We start from the raw sequence: 17906 nt of genomic DNA, 5'->3' as shown, positions 1-17906 counted from the left end.
ACACACACACCCGAAAAATCCTTTATTAGAAATAAAAACACACACATATACCCTGGTTCACCACTTTAATCAGCCCCAAAAAGCCCTCCTTGTCCGGCGTAATCCAGGATGATCCAGCGTCGCATCCAGCGCTGCTGCATGGAGGTGACAGGAGCTGCAGAAGACACAGCCGCTCCGGTCACCTCCACGCAGGTAATGAAGACAGCCGCGCGATCAGCTGCTGTCACTGAGGTTACCCGCGGCCACCGCTGCATCCACCGGTGGCCGCGGGTAACCTCAGTGACAGCAGCTGATCGCGCGGCTGTGTTCATTTGCTGTGTGGAGGTGACCGGAGCGGCTGTGTGTGCTGCGGCTCCGGTCACCTCCATGCAGCAGCGCTGCATGCGACGCTGGATCATCCTGGATTACGCCGGACAAGGAGGGCTTTTTCGGGCTGATTAAAGTGGTGAACCAGGGTATATGTGTGTGTTTTTATTTCTAATAAAGGATTTTTTCTGGTGTGTGTGTGTTTATTTACTGTAACTTACAGATTAATCATGGAGGGTGTCTCATAGACGCCTGACATGATTAATCTAGGACTTATTGGCAGCTATGGGCTGCCAATAACTCCTTATTACCCCGATTTGCCAACGCACCAGGGCAAATCGGGAAGAGCCGGGTACAGTCCCAGAACTGTCGCATATAATGTATGCGGCAATTCTGGGCGGCTGTTGGCTGATATTGTTAGGGTGGGGGGCTCCCCATAACGTGGAGCTCCCCATCCTGAGAATACCAGCCTTCAGCCGTATGGCTTTATCTGGCTGGTTTTAAAAATGGGGGGAACCGCACGCCGTTTTTTTTAATTATTTATTAATTTTAATTATTAATTTTAATTATTTATTAAATAATTAAAAAAAACGGCGTGCGGTTCCCCCCATTTTTAAAACCAGCCAGATAAAGCCATACGGCTGAAGGCTGGTATTCTCAGGATGGGGAGCTCCACGTTATGGGGAGCCCCCCACCCTAACAATATCAGCCAACAGCCGCCCAGAATTGCCGCATACATTATATGCGACAGTTCTGGGACTGTACCCGGCTCTTCCCGATTTACCCTGGTGCGTTGGCAAATCGGGGTAATAAGGAGTTAATGGCAGCCCATAGCTGCCACTAAATCCTAGATTAATCATGTCAGGCGTCTCCCCGAGATTCCTTCCATGATTAATCTGTAAATTACAGTTAAAAAACACACACACCCGAAAAATCCTTTATTAGAAATAAAAAACACTAACAAAGTCCCTCATTACCAATTTATTAACCCCGACAAACCCTCCATGTCCGGCGTACTCCACGGACTCCGGCGTCGCGTCCAGCTCTGCTGCATGGAAGTGACAGGAGCTGCAGAAGACACCGCCGCTCCGGTCACCTCCACGCAGCTAATGAAGACAGCCGTGCGATCAGCTGAGCTGTCACTGAGGTTACCCGCTGTCACTGGATCCAGTGACGGCGGGTAACCTCAGTGACAGCTCAGCTGATCGCGCTACTCACCTCATTTGCTGCGTGGAAGTGACCGGAGCGGCGGTGTTTTCTGCAGCTCCGGTCACCTCTATGCAGCAGCGCAGGATGCGACGCTGGAACATCCTGGATGACGCCGGACATGGAGGGCTTTTTGGGGCTGATTAAAGTGGTGAACCAGGGAATGTGTGTGTGTTTTTTATTTCTAATAAAGGATTTTTCGGGTGTGTGTGTTTATTTACTGTAACTTACAGATTAATCATGGAGGGTGTCTCATAGACGCCTGACATGATTAATCTAGGATTTAGTGGCAGCTATGGGCTGCCATTAACTCCTTATTACCCCGATTTGCCAAAGCACCAGGGCAAATCGGGAAGAGCCGGGTACAGCCCCAGAACTGTCGCATATAATGTATGCGGCAATTCTGGGCGGCTGCTGACTGATATTGTTAGGCTGGGGGGCTCCCCATAACGTGGAGCTCCCCATCCTGAGAATACCAGCCTTCAGCCGTATGGCTTTATCTGGCTGGCATTAAAATGGGGGGGACCGCACGCCGTTTTTTTTTAATTATTTATTAATTTATTTTACTGCACAGTATAGACACGCCCACCGGCTGCTGTGATTGGGTGCAGTGTGACACCTGTCACTCAGCGTGGGGGCGTGTCTCACTGCAACCAATCATAGGCACCGGTGGGCGGGGAAAGCAGGGAATAGGAGATTGTTTAATGAGCGGCCGGCTTTTTCAAAATAGTAAAAGCCGCCGGTCACCTCCACGCAGCTAATGAAGGGAATAGCGCGATCAGCTGCTGTCAGTCAGGTAACTCCCGGCCACCGCTGGATCCAGCGGTGGCCGCGATTAACCTCAGTGACAGCAGCTGATCGCTATACTCACCTCAGTTGGTGCATGGAGCTGACTGGAGCGGCGGTGAGTAGCGCGATCAGCTGAGCTGTCACTGAGGTTACCCGCGGCCACCGCTGCATCCACCGCTGGATCCAGGTAACCTCAGTGACAGCTCAGCTGATCGCTATACTCATCTCATTACCTGCGTGGAGGTGACTGGAGCGGCGGTGTCTTCTGCAGCTCCTGTCACTTCCATGCAGCAGAGCTGGACGCGACGCTGGAGGACTGTGGAGTACGCCGGACATGGAGGGTTTGTCGGGGTTAATAAATTGGTAATGAGGGACTTTGTTAGTGTTTTTTATTTCTAATAAAGGATTTTTCGGGTGTGTGTGTTTTTTAACTGTAATTTACAGATTAATCATGGAAGGAATCTCGGGGAGACGCCTGACATGATTAATCTAGGATTTAGTGGCAGCTATGGGCTGCCATTAACTCCTTATTACCCCGATTTGCCAACGCACCAGGGTAAATCGGGAAGAGCCGGGTACAGCCCCAGAACTGTCGCATCTAATGTATGCGGCAATTCTGGGCGGCTGCTGACTGATATTGTTAGGGTGGGGGGCTCCCCATAACGTGGAGCTCCCCATCCTGAGAATACCAGCCTTCAGCCGTATGGCTTTATCTGGCTGGTATTAAAATTGGGGGGACCGCATGCCGTTTTTTTTAATTATTTAATTATTTATTTCACTGCACAGTATACACACACCGGCTGCTGTGATTGGGTGCAGTGAGACAGCTGTCACTCAGTGTGGGAGCGTGTCTCACTGCAACCAATCATAGGCGCCGAAAAGCAGGACAGCAGGGAATAGGAGATTGATTAATGAGCGGCCGGCTTTTTCAAAAGAGGAAAAGCCACCGGAGTTTGAACAGCTGTGCAGCGCCGCGGCAGTGATCGGGGAACGGTAAGTAAGAGAGAGGGGGGAGAACTGACCGACAGACTGTGAGAGGGGGACAGACAAGACAGAGAGAGACAGACCGACGGACTGAGGGAGATAGAATAAAAAAAAAAAAAATGACCGACATCGCTAGTAAAAAGCACAAAACGTGCGTTTTGGACATCGGAGTGCCACACAAGGTTTTCATGTAAAATCTTTCATGTATTAATCTCAAAAAGTAACATACACCAGCTCTATCTCACTATTGGGTATGTGCCCTTAACATTTCCGCCATGAAAATTCATTTTGGTGTCATTTTGGAAGGTTTTCTGGTGAGTCCGTAAAAATGGCGTAAAACTCGGACAAAATTGTTCACATCTGTGACTTTTGAGTGATAAATGCTTCAAGGGGTCTTCCCCATGCTGATGCCATGTCATTTGAGCACTCTTCTGAGACTTTTGTGACATTTTTAGGGTTTCTACATGCTGCCGGGGGGTCATTTCACAAAAATACTCGGGTCTCCCATAGGATAACATTGGGCTCGGTGCTCGGGCCGAGTACACGAGTATCTTGGGAGGCTCGGCCCGAGCTTCGAGCACCCGAGCTTTTTAGTACTCGCTCATCACTAATAGCTTGACCTTCTTCCAAGGCTCTTTTTAGTCTGGCAGAGATAGATCTATAGAATCTTTGTTGAAAATCCTGTTCAATAAAAACATAGATCTTTGAATTAAAGTAGCTGAAAAAGTAAGCCAGAAAGATAACAATAGTATGTACTTTGAAGGATAGAATGTCAAGGTCATCTTGTATGAAGTAATGCCGATATCTCAGCATGGTTGCTCTCCCTCCTCTCAGCAGGAATGCCAACATGCTCATAATGACGGTTGCTCCACAGGTCCATCTCCTTCTCTATCAGCTCCCACCACGGTCCCCACAGCCCAAGGCCTGCCTGTGCACATTGCACAGCTCTCCCAGCTACCTGCTTAGGGTGAGCACTTGCAAGCTCCCCATTTCTTAGGGTGCTTTCACACATCCTGCATTTTGCCGGATTGCCGGATCCGACACACTCCAGTACAGTGCAAAACAGTACAATGGCATCGCGATGAGCTCCAGTCACATGAGAGCATATGACTGGAGGTTGCCGCGATGCCATTGTACTGTATTGCACTGTACTGGAGTTTGCTGGCGAAATGCTGGATGTGTGAAACCAACCTTAAAGGAGGATTGTGTGCTGTCTGCTAGTTTCCTCAGCCTACGGCTGAGAAGCACAGGGTACTTAAAGCGCCCTCCCCTGTAGGTAAGTGCCTGAGCAACTTCAGAATCTAATGAGTTACTGTAACAATTAGCTCGTTGTCAGGTCCCCAAAGCTGTACTCATCCTGTACCCTGCCAGTTCCCGATCTGTCTGTGTGTATGTACCTGCTTTGTGTACCCATGCTCCAGTACTTCCAAACACCTGTACCAGTTTTCCGCTACAGTGCCTGAACCTGTCCTGCCTGCAGCAGAACCTTAACTCAGTCTTGACCAGTTGTGCTGTCTGTACACAAACCAAAAATCTGTCAAAGCCTGTACTAGCCATCCTCTCTGCACCTGAAACTGATCCTGTCCTGTCTGATACTCTGTGTCTGTATCGGCATCCTGATCCCTGGGGTCTGCTGCTGCAGCCTAGGGACTGCCCTGGAGTGGTGCCAGGTGTCTACTGGCAACCAAGGCAAACCTCACCACAAAAGAATCTGGTGAATCCCTGGTAGGCACGCACCTCCAGGGTAAGCCCGACCCATGGCACAGTAAGTCCACAATCACATGTGTTAGAGGGACCCACATGCATTACACATGGCTGTTAGTTGTCAGATGCATATAACAAATGACAAAAATGACAAATGAAATGCTTCTGAGTTTATCATTATTAAAATGACTAAGCTAAAAGGTAAAAGAGACTTTTATTTAAAAAATGTATAAACAGATAAATGTTTTAGTATTTTCCATATAATTTGGAAATATTGAAATTATTACTTAATGAATAATATAAAAACAATTATTCTGTACTTTGCTAATTGTTTGCACTTAGTGGAAGTGTCTGATGGATTTTGGGTGGAGAAGAAAATATATATATATATACAGGAGCAATGCTGGTTATAGACAAAGGATCCGCTACTCTCACTGACCACAGAGAAGGGATCCTGGAGGAGAAGGAATGTAATGAAAGGAAATATGCCGGGATTCATTCTTTCATTTACACCTTTTTTGCTTGGTTTTTGTTGTGTTTCGCCTGCTCTTCATTTGTGTCTAATTCTTCTTTAATTTGCACTATTTTTTGTCTGTTTTATTTATGTTCACCTCATTTTTTTTATGTTTTTCAATGTTATCAGAGCTTGGAACTTACAGATAGCTTGAGCTGATTCATCGATTTCGACTTTACCAAGGTTCTTCATTACTCCCCGGAATGGTTTATGTAATCAAACGATGAATGAAGCCCATTGATTTTATATTAATCAACCTATCTAACAACAAGGAAGTGTTATTCCACATTCAAAAGTGAGTATGATACTATGGATGTTAAGACCATTATCTATCTATCTATATATCTATCTCTCCATCTATCCATCTATCTATTCATCCATCTATCTATTATGGAAGGAAGATTTATAGATTGAAAAATAGTTATGATGATATATATATATATATATATACAGTCAGGGCCAGAAATATTTGGACAGTGACACAAGTTTTGTTATTTTAGCTGTTTATAAAAACATGTTCAGAAATACAATTATATATATAATATGGGCTGAAAGTGCACACTCCCAGCTGCAATATGAGAGTTTTCACATCCAAATCGGAGAAAGGGTTTAGGAATCATAGCTCTGTAATGCATAGCCTCCTCTTTTTCAAGGGACCAAAAGTAATTGGACAAGGGACTCTAAGGGCTGCAATTAACTCTGAAGGCGTCTCCCTCGTTAACCTGTAATAAATGAAGTAGTTAAAAGGTCTGGGGTTGATTACAGGTGTGTGGTTTTGCATTTGGAAGCTGTTGCTGTGACCAGACAACATGCGGTCTAAGGAACTCTCAATTGAGGTGAAGCAGAACATCCTGAGGCTGAAAAAAAAGAAAAAATCCATCAGAGAGATAGCAGACAAGCTTGGAGTAGCAAAATCAACAGTCGGGTACATTCTGAGAAAAAAGGAATTGACTGGTGAGCTTGGGAACTCAAAAATGCCTGGGCGTCCACGGATGACAACAGTGGTGGATGATCGCTGCATACTTTCTTTGGTGAAGAAGAACCCGTTCACAACATCAACTGAAGTCCAGAACACTCTCAGTGAAGTAGGTGCATCTGTCTCTAAGTCAACAGTAAAGAGAAGACTCCATGAAAGTAAATACAAAGGGTTCACATCTAGATGCAAACCATTCATCAATTCCAAAAATAGACAGGCCAGAGTTCAATTTGCTGAAAAACACCTCATGAAGCCAGCTCAGTTCTGGAAAAGTATTCTATGGACAGATGAGACAAAGATCAACCTGTACCAGAATGATGGGAAGAAAAAAGTTTGGAGAAGAAAGGGAACGGCACATGATCCAAGGCACACCACATCCTCTGTAAAACATGGTGGAGGCAACGTGATGGCATGGGCATGCATGGCTTTCAATGGCACTGGGTTACTTGTGTTTATTGATGACATAACAGCAGACAAGAGTAGCCGGATGAATTCTGAAGTTTACCGGGATATACTTTCAGCCCAGATTCAGCCAAATGCCGCAAAGTTGATTGGACGGCGCTTCATAGTACAGATGGACAATGACCCCAAGCATACAGCCAAAGCTACCCAGGAGTTCATGAGTGCAAAAAAGTGGAACATTCTGCAATGGCCAAGTCAATCACCAGATCTTAACCCAATTGAGCATGCATTTCACTTGCTCAAATCCAGACTTAAGACGGAAAGACCCACAAACAAGCAAGACCTGAAGGCTGCGGCTGTAAAGGCCTGGCAAAGCATTAAGAAGGAGGAAACCCAGTGTTTGGTGATGTCCATGGGTTCCAGACTTAAGGCAGTGATTGCCTCCAAAGGATTCGCAACAAAATATTGAAAATAAAAATATTTTGTTTGGGTTTGGTTTATTTGTCCAATTACTTTTGACCTCCTAAAATGTGGAGTGTTTGCAAAGAAATGTGACAATTCCTACAATTTCTATCAGATATTTTTGTTCAAACCTTCAAATGAAACGTTACAATCTGCACTTGAATTCTGTTGTAGAGGTTTCATTTCAAATCCAATGTGGTGGCATGCAGAGCCCAACTCGGGAAAATTGTGTCACTGTCCAAAGATTTCTGGACCTAACTATATATATATGTATATATATATGTATATATATATATATATATATATATAGTACACAGTGGATAAATAATTTAAGATATACACAGATAGTGTTATATTTCATAGATTGATAATGCAGATAGCCTGATAAATAGCAAAATGATAGATAGATAGATAAATAGAGGGAGAGATAGCGAGATAGAGAGATAGCGAGATAGAGGGATAGATAGATAGATAGATAGACAGACAGATAGAAAGACAGATAGATAGATAGATAAATAAATAGATAGAGAGATAAATCAACACAGTGTTGATGAATAAGTTGAATAATATTTCTTTATTATTATTATTGTTCTTTTAGATTCAGACTCAGAATGGACGCTGCTGATTTTAACCTGACCTTACCTGAAATGTTTCTGGATTCAGATAACCAGTAAGTTATATATATATATATATATATATATATATATATATATATATATATTCCTCATTTTTATACGTTAGATTTCCGCTGCTCTCATGCACCGGTGTGCCTGGATAAGAAATTCCATTTTCAGATTCCATTGATACGTAGTATAATATTATTAATTCTGTTTCCCAGGATTCTATTTAATACTCAATAACAAAACCGTGTAACAGATTTTCTATAAAGGGATTATTTACTAGTTGGACACGCCCTTCTCACTCGCCATGTGCGCCCCCATAAAAATAAAAAATGGTATACTCACCTACGGTGCCAGCAATGTCGGCAGTCACATTCCCGGGGCACATGTGACTTGTTATGACATGCAAGTCCCACATCCAGTCACTGCCACCTTCCTTCTCCCCGCCTTCAGATGTTTAGGTAATTAACGGGAAGTGAGCACTGCGGCTGCCAATCACTTCCTGCTGATTGCCTAACCATCTGAAGGCAAAGATAAAGGAAGCTGACAGTGTTGATTGGACATGGGACTCACGTTTTATAACATTGTCACCTGGGAACGTGAGTTACAACACTGCTAGAACCACGCTTGCACCGGAGGTGAGTATAGGCTTTTTTGTTTTTAAGAAGGTGCACAATGGGAATAAAAGGGGTTTTCCAAGTAGTGAACAACCGCTTTAATTGTAGGATCTTGCATATCTCTCAGTTCTCTACAATGACAGCATATTGAATTATGCATCCATTTCTCCTGTTTCGGACGCTAAAGGAGAGTCACATATCTTACAAAAAATGCAGCACATATGTAGTAATAAGACAGGATATGGAAAGGTCTATTATGTTTCAATACTCCTTGTATTTCCATTTCTTTTCATTATTAATATCCAGTATTGCAGTTAGTATATGGGCGCATCATTGTATACATCTGTAGGGTAGTGTATTTCTTACAGCCGAAAATTTGTTATAAGTTTATGTTTTTAGTTTAATCAATTCAATATCATTTTTTTATTGTGAAAAATGTGTGTCTTTAATTAATCTTCTTATTAGTGTTGAGCGAGTCGTTAACTATTCGTACTCGCTATGCCATTAGTGAGTATTGTCCGCTACTCGCATATTCGTTATGAGTAGCGGGTGCAATGTAAGTCAATGGGAAATACTCGAAAGTAACTCGAAAGCCGTACTTTTCATGCGAGTAGCGAATAGTATGGTTTTCAGGTTACTCGCTACTTAGCGAGTATTTCCCATTGACTTACATTGCGCCCGCTACTTGTAGCGAATATGCGAGTAGCGGAGAGTACTCGCTAACAGCATAGCCAGTACGAATAGTCAACTATTCGCTCAACACTACTTCTTAACAAAATATACAAGAAGTTAACAACAAAATGTTTGTAGCTAAGGACTATAATGCGCCACTTTTGTCTCACAGCTGTCCTCTAGATGTAGTTTGATTAGTTTCTCTTCCCATGACCAGCGATAAGTTTCCGCCAATGCTCCCATTGTCTGTTATCTGTAGAGATGAGCGAACCCAAGGTTTGATTTTTGAACCGAACACCAAATTAAAAAAACAGAGATTGGGTTCGGAGTTTGGATGCTTTACCTGTGAACTTAACTTGTACGACCAATGCTATATTTAGGTACGCTTGGTGCTCAGCCCTGTACGAGCCGCTTGCAGTGTTTGAACAGCTCGCTCTGGGGATAACAACATCATGATTAGATGTAGTGTGTAATAAAAAGAAAATATGAAAAGCCTGGCCTTCCTCCCCCAGAAGTGATCTGCTTATGGCTGACTTATGCGGGTGGAGACTCAAACTGACAATCAGTGATTACGAAGCTCCTCGGGCCAAGTTCGGGCCAGTGTAGGTTTGGTTTCTTTGCTAAGAGTAAACCGAACTTCCAAAGGATTGCTCATCTCTGCAGTGCTGGCATCATATTTACAGCGCTGCAGCCAACCAATGAGCCCTGCAGCTCTAAGCTGTTATCAACTCGGTGAAGTAACTAATTGGCTGTGAACAGGGGAGAGGGATTTTCTGAAAGTTGAAAACCCCTTTAAGTCACATGATTTGTAAGTCTGTCCCAATACTTTTTTCTTTAGCCAGTGTTAACCGTTCAAAGGTTCCTTCTCTTTACATGAGTTGAAATAAGTTAAGACAGTTCAAAAGATCTTATTGTTAAAAATATATCAAAGTCCCTGTAACTTTCTATGGTGGGGACATCTAGCACTCTAAGGGGATCTTAACTTTATTTCATCCCCCGATTCTCCATGCATACTTCTGTATCTGTTTACAAAATTATAAATTCTTCATGATCCTAACGTCTACCCTATCATGTCTTCTAAGGTCATCTTATGAATTCAACAACACAAGTAACACAACTTCTTACAACGGTTCTTATGATTATATGTACATCATACAGAAAGTTGCAATTACAATATTCAGCATTGTTTTAGCTTTCGGGATTATTGGTAATGGATTAGTCATCTGGATTGCCGGATTCAGGATGAAGAAGACGATCAGTGCCGTGTGGTTCTTCCACCTGGCCATCGCGGACTTCCTGTGCTGTGCGTCTATTCCTCTGCTGATAGCACTGTTGACTTCCTCTTCCACAGACTCACAAGTTATTTTTTGCAACTTGAGCTTTCTTCTGTTTGGTCTGAACATGGGCGCCAGTGTTCTTTTCTTGATCGGCATGAGTATTGACCGTTGGGTATCCGTCATGTGGCCATTTTGGGCAAAAGTTCACAGGACATATAAACTAGTTAAAATCACTGCAGGAATAATTTGGTTGTTCTCCTTTCTTGTAAATGGTTTTAGTTGGTTTGCATCAAACTTTTTTTCATATCACATAACTGAATGGTGTATAATATACGACAATAAACAAGTCTATCTTTCTAAGATTCCCTTTAGTACTCGGCTGCACAAATTAGTTATAATGTGTGTGATTTTTCTTATCATCGTTACCTCTTATGTCACCATTTTCTACAAGATTAGAAAAAGTAAGAGATCCCAGAGATCTCAGAGATCCTCCAGGATCATCACCGCTGTTATATTGTGTTTTTTTATCTGCTGGTTTCCATTTTTCATCTTGCCACTTACACCCATCTATGATGAAGATAGACTTCTATTCTATAATATAAATACTATTGTTGTCAGCCTGGCTTGTCTTAACAGTTGCATCAATCCAATCATTTATGTATTTATCGGCCAAGATTTCCAACATGGTTTCCTCAGATCCATTCCCTTCAAGCTTGAAAAAGCTTTAGGTGACCAGACTAATGATGTATTCGTAGAACGACAGCCCTCTAAACCTACTCAAAGTACAGATGGTTAAAATATATTTTTTTCATCCAAACCTTAAAAAAAATTCCGTATCCTAAATTGATATATTATCATCTTACAATTCATTTAAATCAGTTTTGTTATATAATCATAGAGTGAACAATAGATGGTTATTTTCTTGTTTTCATGATTATTTATGTAAAAAAAAGTCATTCTTAATAGTCTTACTCGCTGTAATACCTGTTGTTGCCCGGGATAGTAACTGTCTCTCTGTCTCTCTCTCTCTCTGTCTGTCTTTTTCCATTTCTGTCTCTCTATCTCTTTTCCTGTCTTTCTATCATTCCCTGTCTGTCTCTGTCTGTCTCTCCTTCCCTGTCTTTCCTTGCCTGTCTCTTTTCCTGTCTGTCTCTTTTCCTGTCTTTCCTTGCCTGTCTCTTTCCCTGTCTGTCTCTTTCCCTGTCTTTCCTTGTCTGTCTCTTTCCCTGTCTGTCTCTTTGTCTGTGTCTATCTGTGTCTCTCTGTCTTTTTGTCTTTCTGTGTCTTTGTCTGTCTGTATCTTTCCCTGTCTGTATGTTTCTTTCCCTTCCCTGTCTGTTTCTTTCCCTGTCTGTCTCGGTGTCTGTCTTGTTCCCTTTCTCTTTCCCTGTCTGTCTCGGTGTCTGTCTCGTTCCCTATCTCTTTCCCTGTCTGTCTCAGTGTCTGTTTCTTTCCCTGTCTGTCTCGGTGTCTGTCTCTTTCACTGGCTATGCATTGCGACACGCCAACATTCTTCTGAAGTTCTGGCTGCATTGTGGTTCCCAGCTCCATTGATTTTAATGGACTCAGGTTTTTTGGCGATTGACTGTAAAGCGCGGGGTTAAATTTCCCCTGAAAACATAGTCTATGACGTTCCTTGAGTCAAATGGGGCATTTGTGCAAAATTTCATAATTGTACATACGACGGTGGAAATTCCTTTAGCGGGGACATACACACACACATACACACATACACTCAGCTTCATATAATAGATTACTAGGGAAAGTGTATCAAGGAAAATTTAAATTTGCTTGGTTCCACATTTTTCCTGGGAAATTAAACTGGCGGAGAAGTTATTTAACCTCATATTTAATGTCGGTTATCAAGTCTCAGGATCTCTCGAGACCTTAGACCCATGTAGTATTTGCTGCTCTTCTCAGCCATCACTGATACCGGGACCTCTGACATTCAGCCAGGACTTCCATTTTTCATGATGCCCAGGAGGGCTATGCACGAGTGTGTGGAAGGTCATGACATCAGCACATGCATCATGATCTTCTGGGCACATATGCAGAACTGTTCCCAGGCCTATTAACACCCAGAACTCGTAGCTCAGTGCAAGAGGCCCAGAGATTCCAGCACGAGTAATGAAGATAATGAAGAATGAAAGGGACACATAAGTGAGTGTTAAGGTGATAAGGATGTTTTTATTTAAATTTTTGATGGCTTTATTTGGTTTAGAAAAATTGCAGCCAATAGTTGGCATATTCCTCAATTTGCATGTTACTTCCAATAGGTGGCACTAGAGTTTGTCTCCTTACTCCCTGAAGAGACAATTTGAATATTACCCGGAGGAGCATTGCAGCCTCACTATTGACAGCTAGATTAATTCGTCAGTCTCCACAAGGAGAAAAGTTTTTCCCTTAGACACCAGTAAAGTTTCTAATACATCCAGACCAGATCTCATACCTTGCACTGAGGAAGGACAATCATCCCGAAACACCGTATCTGCAAATTGAGGTTATCATCCTGCATAAATCCTAGGTCATATAAAAATGCTCATTAAAGGGCCACCGTTAGGATTGCTACTTCCAATAGGTTGCACTAGAGTTTGTCTACTTTCTCCCAGAAGAGACCATTTCAATTTGCATGAAAATAAAACCCCAGAATTTTGGTAAATTCGGATTCTTGTAAAAATTCAAGTAGAATTTAATTTCACTTCAATTTATTCTCTCATCTCTATCTATTACATTTAGATGTTATAGTCAACACATTGGTTTCCTGCACGTCCAAAGACAGAATAATTTCTTTATTTATTTTTTATAAATTCCTTTGTCTCTTAGAATCTTTTTCTAACATTCTCTGAGATGTGTTTGTCAAATTTAACGGACCATGATATGACAGTCTTATCTTGATGTATTATTACAGTCCATCTATCTATCTATCTACTCATCCAGTATCTATCTATATATCTTTCTATGTATCTATCTATAATCTATATATCTATTATCTATCGATCATTCGTCCATACCTCCATCCATCCATTATTTATCTATTTGTTTATCTTCTTGTTTGTTACAATGTATCTACATATATCTATATAAAATGTTTTCCTAAAGATACAGTAGAATACCAGATTCAGTCATTACTAGCTGTACTACCCGGCTTCGCCCGGGTTAATAACTGTTGTTAACAAAATATAATGTATTAACAAAAATTTATTCTGCACACAATATCCGCTGCCCGAGATAGTAACTGTCTCTCTGTTTCTCTCCCATTCTCTGTCTGTCTCCTCCTCTGTATATATATCTCTGTCTCTCTCTTTATCTCTTTGTCTGTCTGTCTCTTTCCCTGACTGTCTGTCTCTTTCTCCGTCTGTCTCAATCTCTTTCCCTGTCTGTCTATCTATCTATCTCTTTCCCTGTCTGTCTATCTATCTCTGTCACTTTCGCTGTCTGTTTCTTTCCCTGTCTGTCTCTGCCCCTCTCCCTCTCTTTCCCTGTCTGTCTCTTTCCCTCTCTTTCCCTGTCTGTCTCTTTCCCTCTTTCCCTCTGTCTCTTTCCCTGTGTCTGTCTCTTTGTCTGTCTCTTTACCTGTCTTTGTCTGTCTCTTACCCTGTCTCTCTCTTTCCCTCTCTTTCCCTGTCTGTCTGTTTCCCTGTGTCTGTCTCTGTCTCTTTGTCTGTGTCTGTCTCTTTACCTGTCTGTGTCTGTCTCTTAACCTGTCTCTCTCTTTCCCTCTTTTTCCCTGTCTGTCTCTTTCCCTCTCTTTCCCTGTCTGTTTCCCTGTGTCTGTCTCTGTCTCTTTGTCTGTGTCTGCCTCTTTCCCTGTCTGCGTCTGTCTGTTAAAGTGTCTCTTTCTTTCCCTCTCTTTCCCTGGCAGTTTGTCTCTTTGTCTGTGTCTCTCTCTTTGTGTCTGTCTCTTACCCTTTCTATGTCTGTTTCTTACCCTGTCTGTGTCTGCCTCTTTCCCTGTCTGTGTCTGTCTCTTTCCCTGGCTGCATTGTGACACGCCAACATTCCATATAAGGGCATGGCTGCGCATTCTTCTGAAGTTCTGGCTGCACTGTGGCTCCCAGCTCCATTCGCTTTAATAGAGGCAGGTTTTTTGTCGAATAACTGTAAAGCGCGGGGTTAAAATTTCCCCTCAAAACATAGCCTATGATGCTCTCAGGGTCCAGACATGTGAGTGTGCAAAATTCTGTGGCTGTAGCTGCGACGGTGCAGATGCCAATCCTGGACATACACATACACACGTACACACACACATTCAGCTTTATATATTAGATTCTAGAAAAAAACCTACTCTATATTATTTCCATGTTTGCTATTATAATTTGTATCAATTTGTACATTTTAACCATGTAGATTTTTACACTAAAAGTTATTTTAATCTATTTTTGTCTATATTAATTCAATGGTTGTAATGATGTATCAATAAAACAAACTTTTAAGTTGTTATTTGTCATCATTTTATTAATCAAATGTTTAAACTAGAAAAAATGGGTAATAATGACGATTAGAGATGAGCGAACCTGTTCAACAAAGATTCACCAATTTCAGATTCGGTACAAGCCTTAGCATGTTCGTAACCCCAAGCACTTTCCCCAAATATCGTCAATCTTCTGTTTTTCTTTTGTTGCTCCCGCACACCATCCACTTTTCCAAAAATGCTTTTGTAATAACATTTTTTGCATTTGTACAGGATTATGGTGCTGTCTGATAAATGGAGGGATGTGTAAAATCAGTGAAGGGGGTGGGACTTAGGAAAATCCTTTTGGCTTGCGACACTATTTTATTCGTTGTGCGGCTTCAGAAGTTCTTTTAGTTCCATAGTTGTGCGGTTCAGAAGATCTTTTAGTTCCATAGTTGTGCGGTTTCAGAAGATCTTTTAGTTCCATATTTGTGTGGTTCAGAAGATCTTTTAGTTCCATAGTTGTGCGGTTCAGAAGATCTTTTAGTTCCATAGTTGTGCGGTTTCAGAAGATCTTTTATTTCCTTAGTTGTGCGGTTTCAGAAGATCTTTTAGTTCCATAGTTGTGCGGTTCAGAAGAATATTTTAGTTCCATAGTTGTGCGGTTCAGAAGAATCTTTTAGTTCCATAGTTGTGCGGTTCAGAAGATCTTTTAGTTCCATAGTTGTGCGGTTCAGAAGATCTTTTAGTTCCATAGTTGTGCGGTTCAGAAGATCTTTTATTTCCATAGTTGTGTGGTTCAGAAGATCTTTTAGTTTCATAGTTGTGCGGTTTCAGAAGATCTTTTAGTTCCATAGTTGTGCGGTTTCAGAAGATCTTTCAGTTCCATAGTTGTGCGGTTCAGAAGAATCTTTTAGTTCCATAGTTGTGCGGTTCAGAAGATCTTTTAGTTCCATAGTTGTGTGGTTCAGAAGATCTTTTAGTTTCATAGTTGTGCGGTTTCAGAAGATCTTTTAGTTCCATAGTTGTGCGGTTTCAGAAGATCTTTCAGTTCCATAGTTGTGCGGTTCAGAAGAATCTTTTAGTTCCATAGTTGTGCGGTTCAGAAGATCTTTTAGTTTCATAGTTGTGCGGTTTCAGAAGATCTTTTAGTTCCATAGTTGTGCGGTTTCAGAAGATCTTTCAGTTCCATAGTTGTGCGGTTCAGAAGAATCTTTTAGTTCCATAGTTGTGCGGTTCAGAAGATCTTTTAGTTTCATAGTTGTGCGGTTTCAGAAGATCTTTTAGTTCCATAGTTGTGCAGTTTCAGAAGATCTTTCAGTTCCATAGTTGTGCGGTTCAGAAGAATCTTTTAGTTCCATAGTTGTGCGGTTCAGAAGATCTTTTAGTTTCATAGTTGTGCGGTTTCAGAAGATCTTTTAGTTCCATAGTTGTGCGGTTTCAGAAGATCTTTCAGTTCCATAGTTGTGCGGTTCAGAAGAATCTTTTAGTTCCATAGTTGTGCAGTTCAGAAGATCTTTTAGTTCCATAGTTGTGCGGTTCAGAAGATCTTTTAGTTCCATAGTTGTGTGGTTTCAGAAGATCTTTTAGTTCCATAGTTGTGCGGCTAACATGGGATCCAAGAAAAACATTGATATAGAGAGGGGACTTAATATTGTACAAAACATGACAAAACACAATACATAACAGAACATGGAGCAAGGTACACAGATACTCCCAGCAGGGAATAATCCAATTCCACCAGGAACTCCACACAGGCAAAATCACAAGAAAGTTAAAAAAACAAAGCAAAGGTACAAGACCAACTTATCTGAGAGGAGTTCTGGTAGACACAGAGAACAGGGCTGGTTTCAGAATGTCCTTAGAACACACAACATAAAATTGAGCACCGGCAAGGAACAAAAGGAAGCTACATATTTATATAGGCCCAAACCAAATTGTCTGATTGCAAATCCTATTCAGCTGTCTAGTTCCCACTAAGCAAGTCAGCTGCATTACTAGCACTGACTACAAGAGGGAGGCTCCAACTGGAATCTAATTTAAATGTATTCACAACAGTTCGCACATGCAAGCTCCCCATTTATTAAAGGAGCATTGTGCACTCTCTGCTAGGGTCCTCAGCCTACGGCTGAGAAGCACAGGGTACTTAAAGCACCCTACCATGAAGGGAGGGGCCTGAGCAACTTCAAAATCTAATGAGTTCCTGTTACAGTTAACTCATTTTCAGGTCCCCGAAGCTGTAATCGTCCTGTACCCTGCCAGTCCCTGAGCCTGCACCCGATCTGTCTGTGTGTATGTACCTGCTTTGTGTACCCATGTTCCAGTACTTCCATACACCTGTACTAGTTGTCCACTACACTGCCTGAGCTTGTCCTGCCTGCAGCAGAACCTTAACCCAGTCTTGACCAGTCGTCCTGTCTGAACACAAACACAAAATCTGTCCAAGCCCGCACTAACCATCCAATCTGCACATGACACTGATCCTGGTCTGTCTGATACTCCGTGTCTGTATCTGAATCCTGACCCCTGGGGTCTGCTGCTGCAACCTAGGGACTGCTCTGGAGTGGTGGACAAATGAAATGCTTCTGAGTTTATCATTTTAAAAACTTGGCTAAAAGGTAAAAGAAACTTTATTATTAAAGTTTTAGTATTTTCCTTAAAATATGGAAATCTATCTATCTATTCCTCTATCTATCCCTCTATCAAATCAAATCAAATCAAATAAGCTTTATTGGCAGGACCAAATACAAATTAGTTTTGCCAAAGCAAGTGTACATTAGAGAATGGGGCTGTGGGGATGGTGGGTGGGGATTGTAGGAAGGATGGATGGGGCACATCAAGGGTGGGGACTGTGGGGGCACTTCTAGGGTGGGGGCTGTGGAAGTCCATGGCTTATCATGGGGCATGTCCAGGGTGGGGACTGTGGGGGCTCTTCTAGGATGGGGGCTATGGAAGTCCATGGCTTATGCTGGGGCATATCCACA

At 42.1% G+C, this 17906-nt stretch overlaps 1 protein-coding gene across 2 annotated transcripts in view; it reads left to right on the top strand.

The window, feature by feature from the left end:
- Positions 1 to 14885, top strand: part of LOC142256814 (C3a anaphylatoxin chemotactic receptor-like) — a 450349-nt gene extending 435464 nt beyond the window's left edge. Inside the window, exons 1-4 of one of the 2 annotated variants that reach the window (XM_075328709.1) lie at positions 5382 to 5459; positions 5633 to 5798; positions 7942 to 8013; positions 10335 to 14885. In XM_075328709.1, coding sequence (XP_075184824.1) covers positions 5731 to 5798; positions 7942 to 8013; positions 10335 to 11325 — 1131 coding nt within the window. In that variant the 5' untranslated portion in view covers positions 5382 to 5459; positions 5633 to 5730 and the 3' untranslated portion in view covers positions 11326 to 14885. Of the gene's footprint in view, positions 1 to 5381; positions 5460 to 5632; positions 5799 to 7941; positions 8014 to 10334 lie in introns of those variants that run through there. The other variant, XM_075328708.1, reaches the window with a different exon arrangement.
- Positions 14886 to 17906: the final 3021 nt, after the last annotated feature.

The sequence above is a fragment of the Anomaloglossus baeobatrachus genome, chromosome 11, assembly GCF_048569485.1.
Source record: "Anomaloglossus baeobatrachus isolate aAnoBae1 chromosome 11, aAnoBae1.hap1, whole genome shotgun sequence".
Taxonomy (NCBI): Eukaryota; Metazoa; Chordata; class Amphibia; order Anura; family Aromobatidae; genus Anomaloglossus; species Anomaloglossus baeobatrachus.
This window is presented reverse-complemented; position numbering and strand designations above follow the sequence as displayed.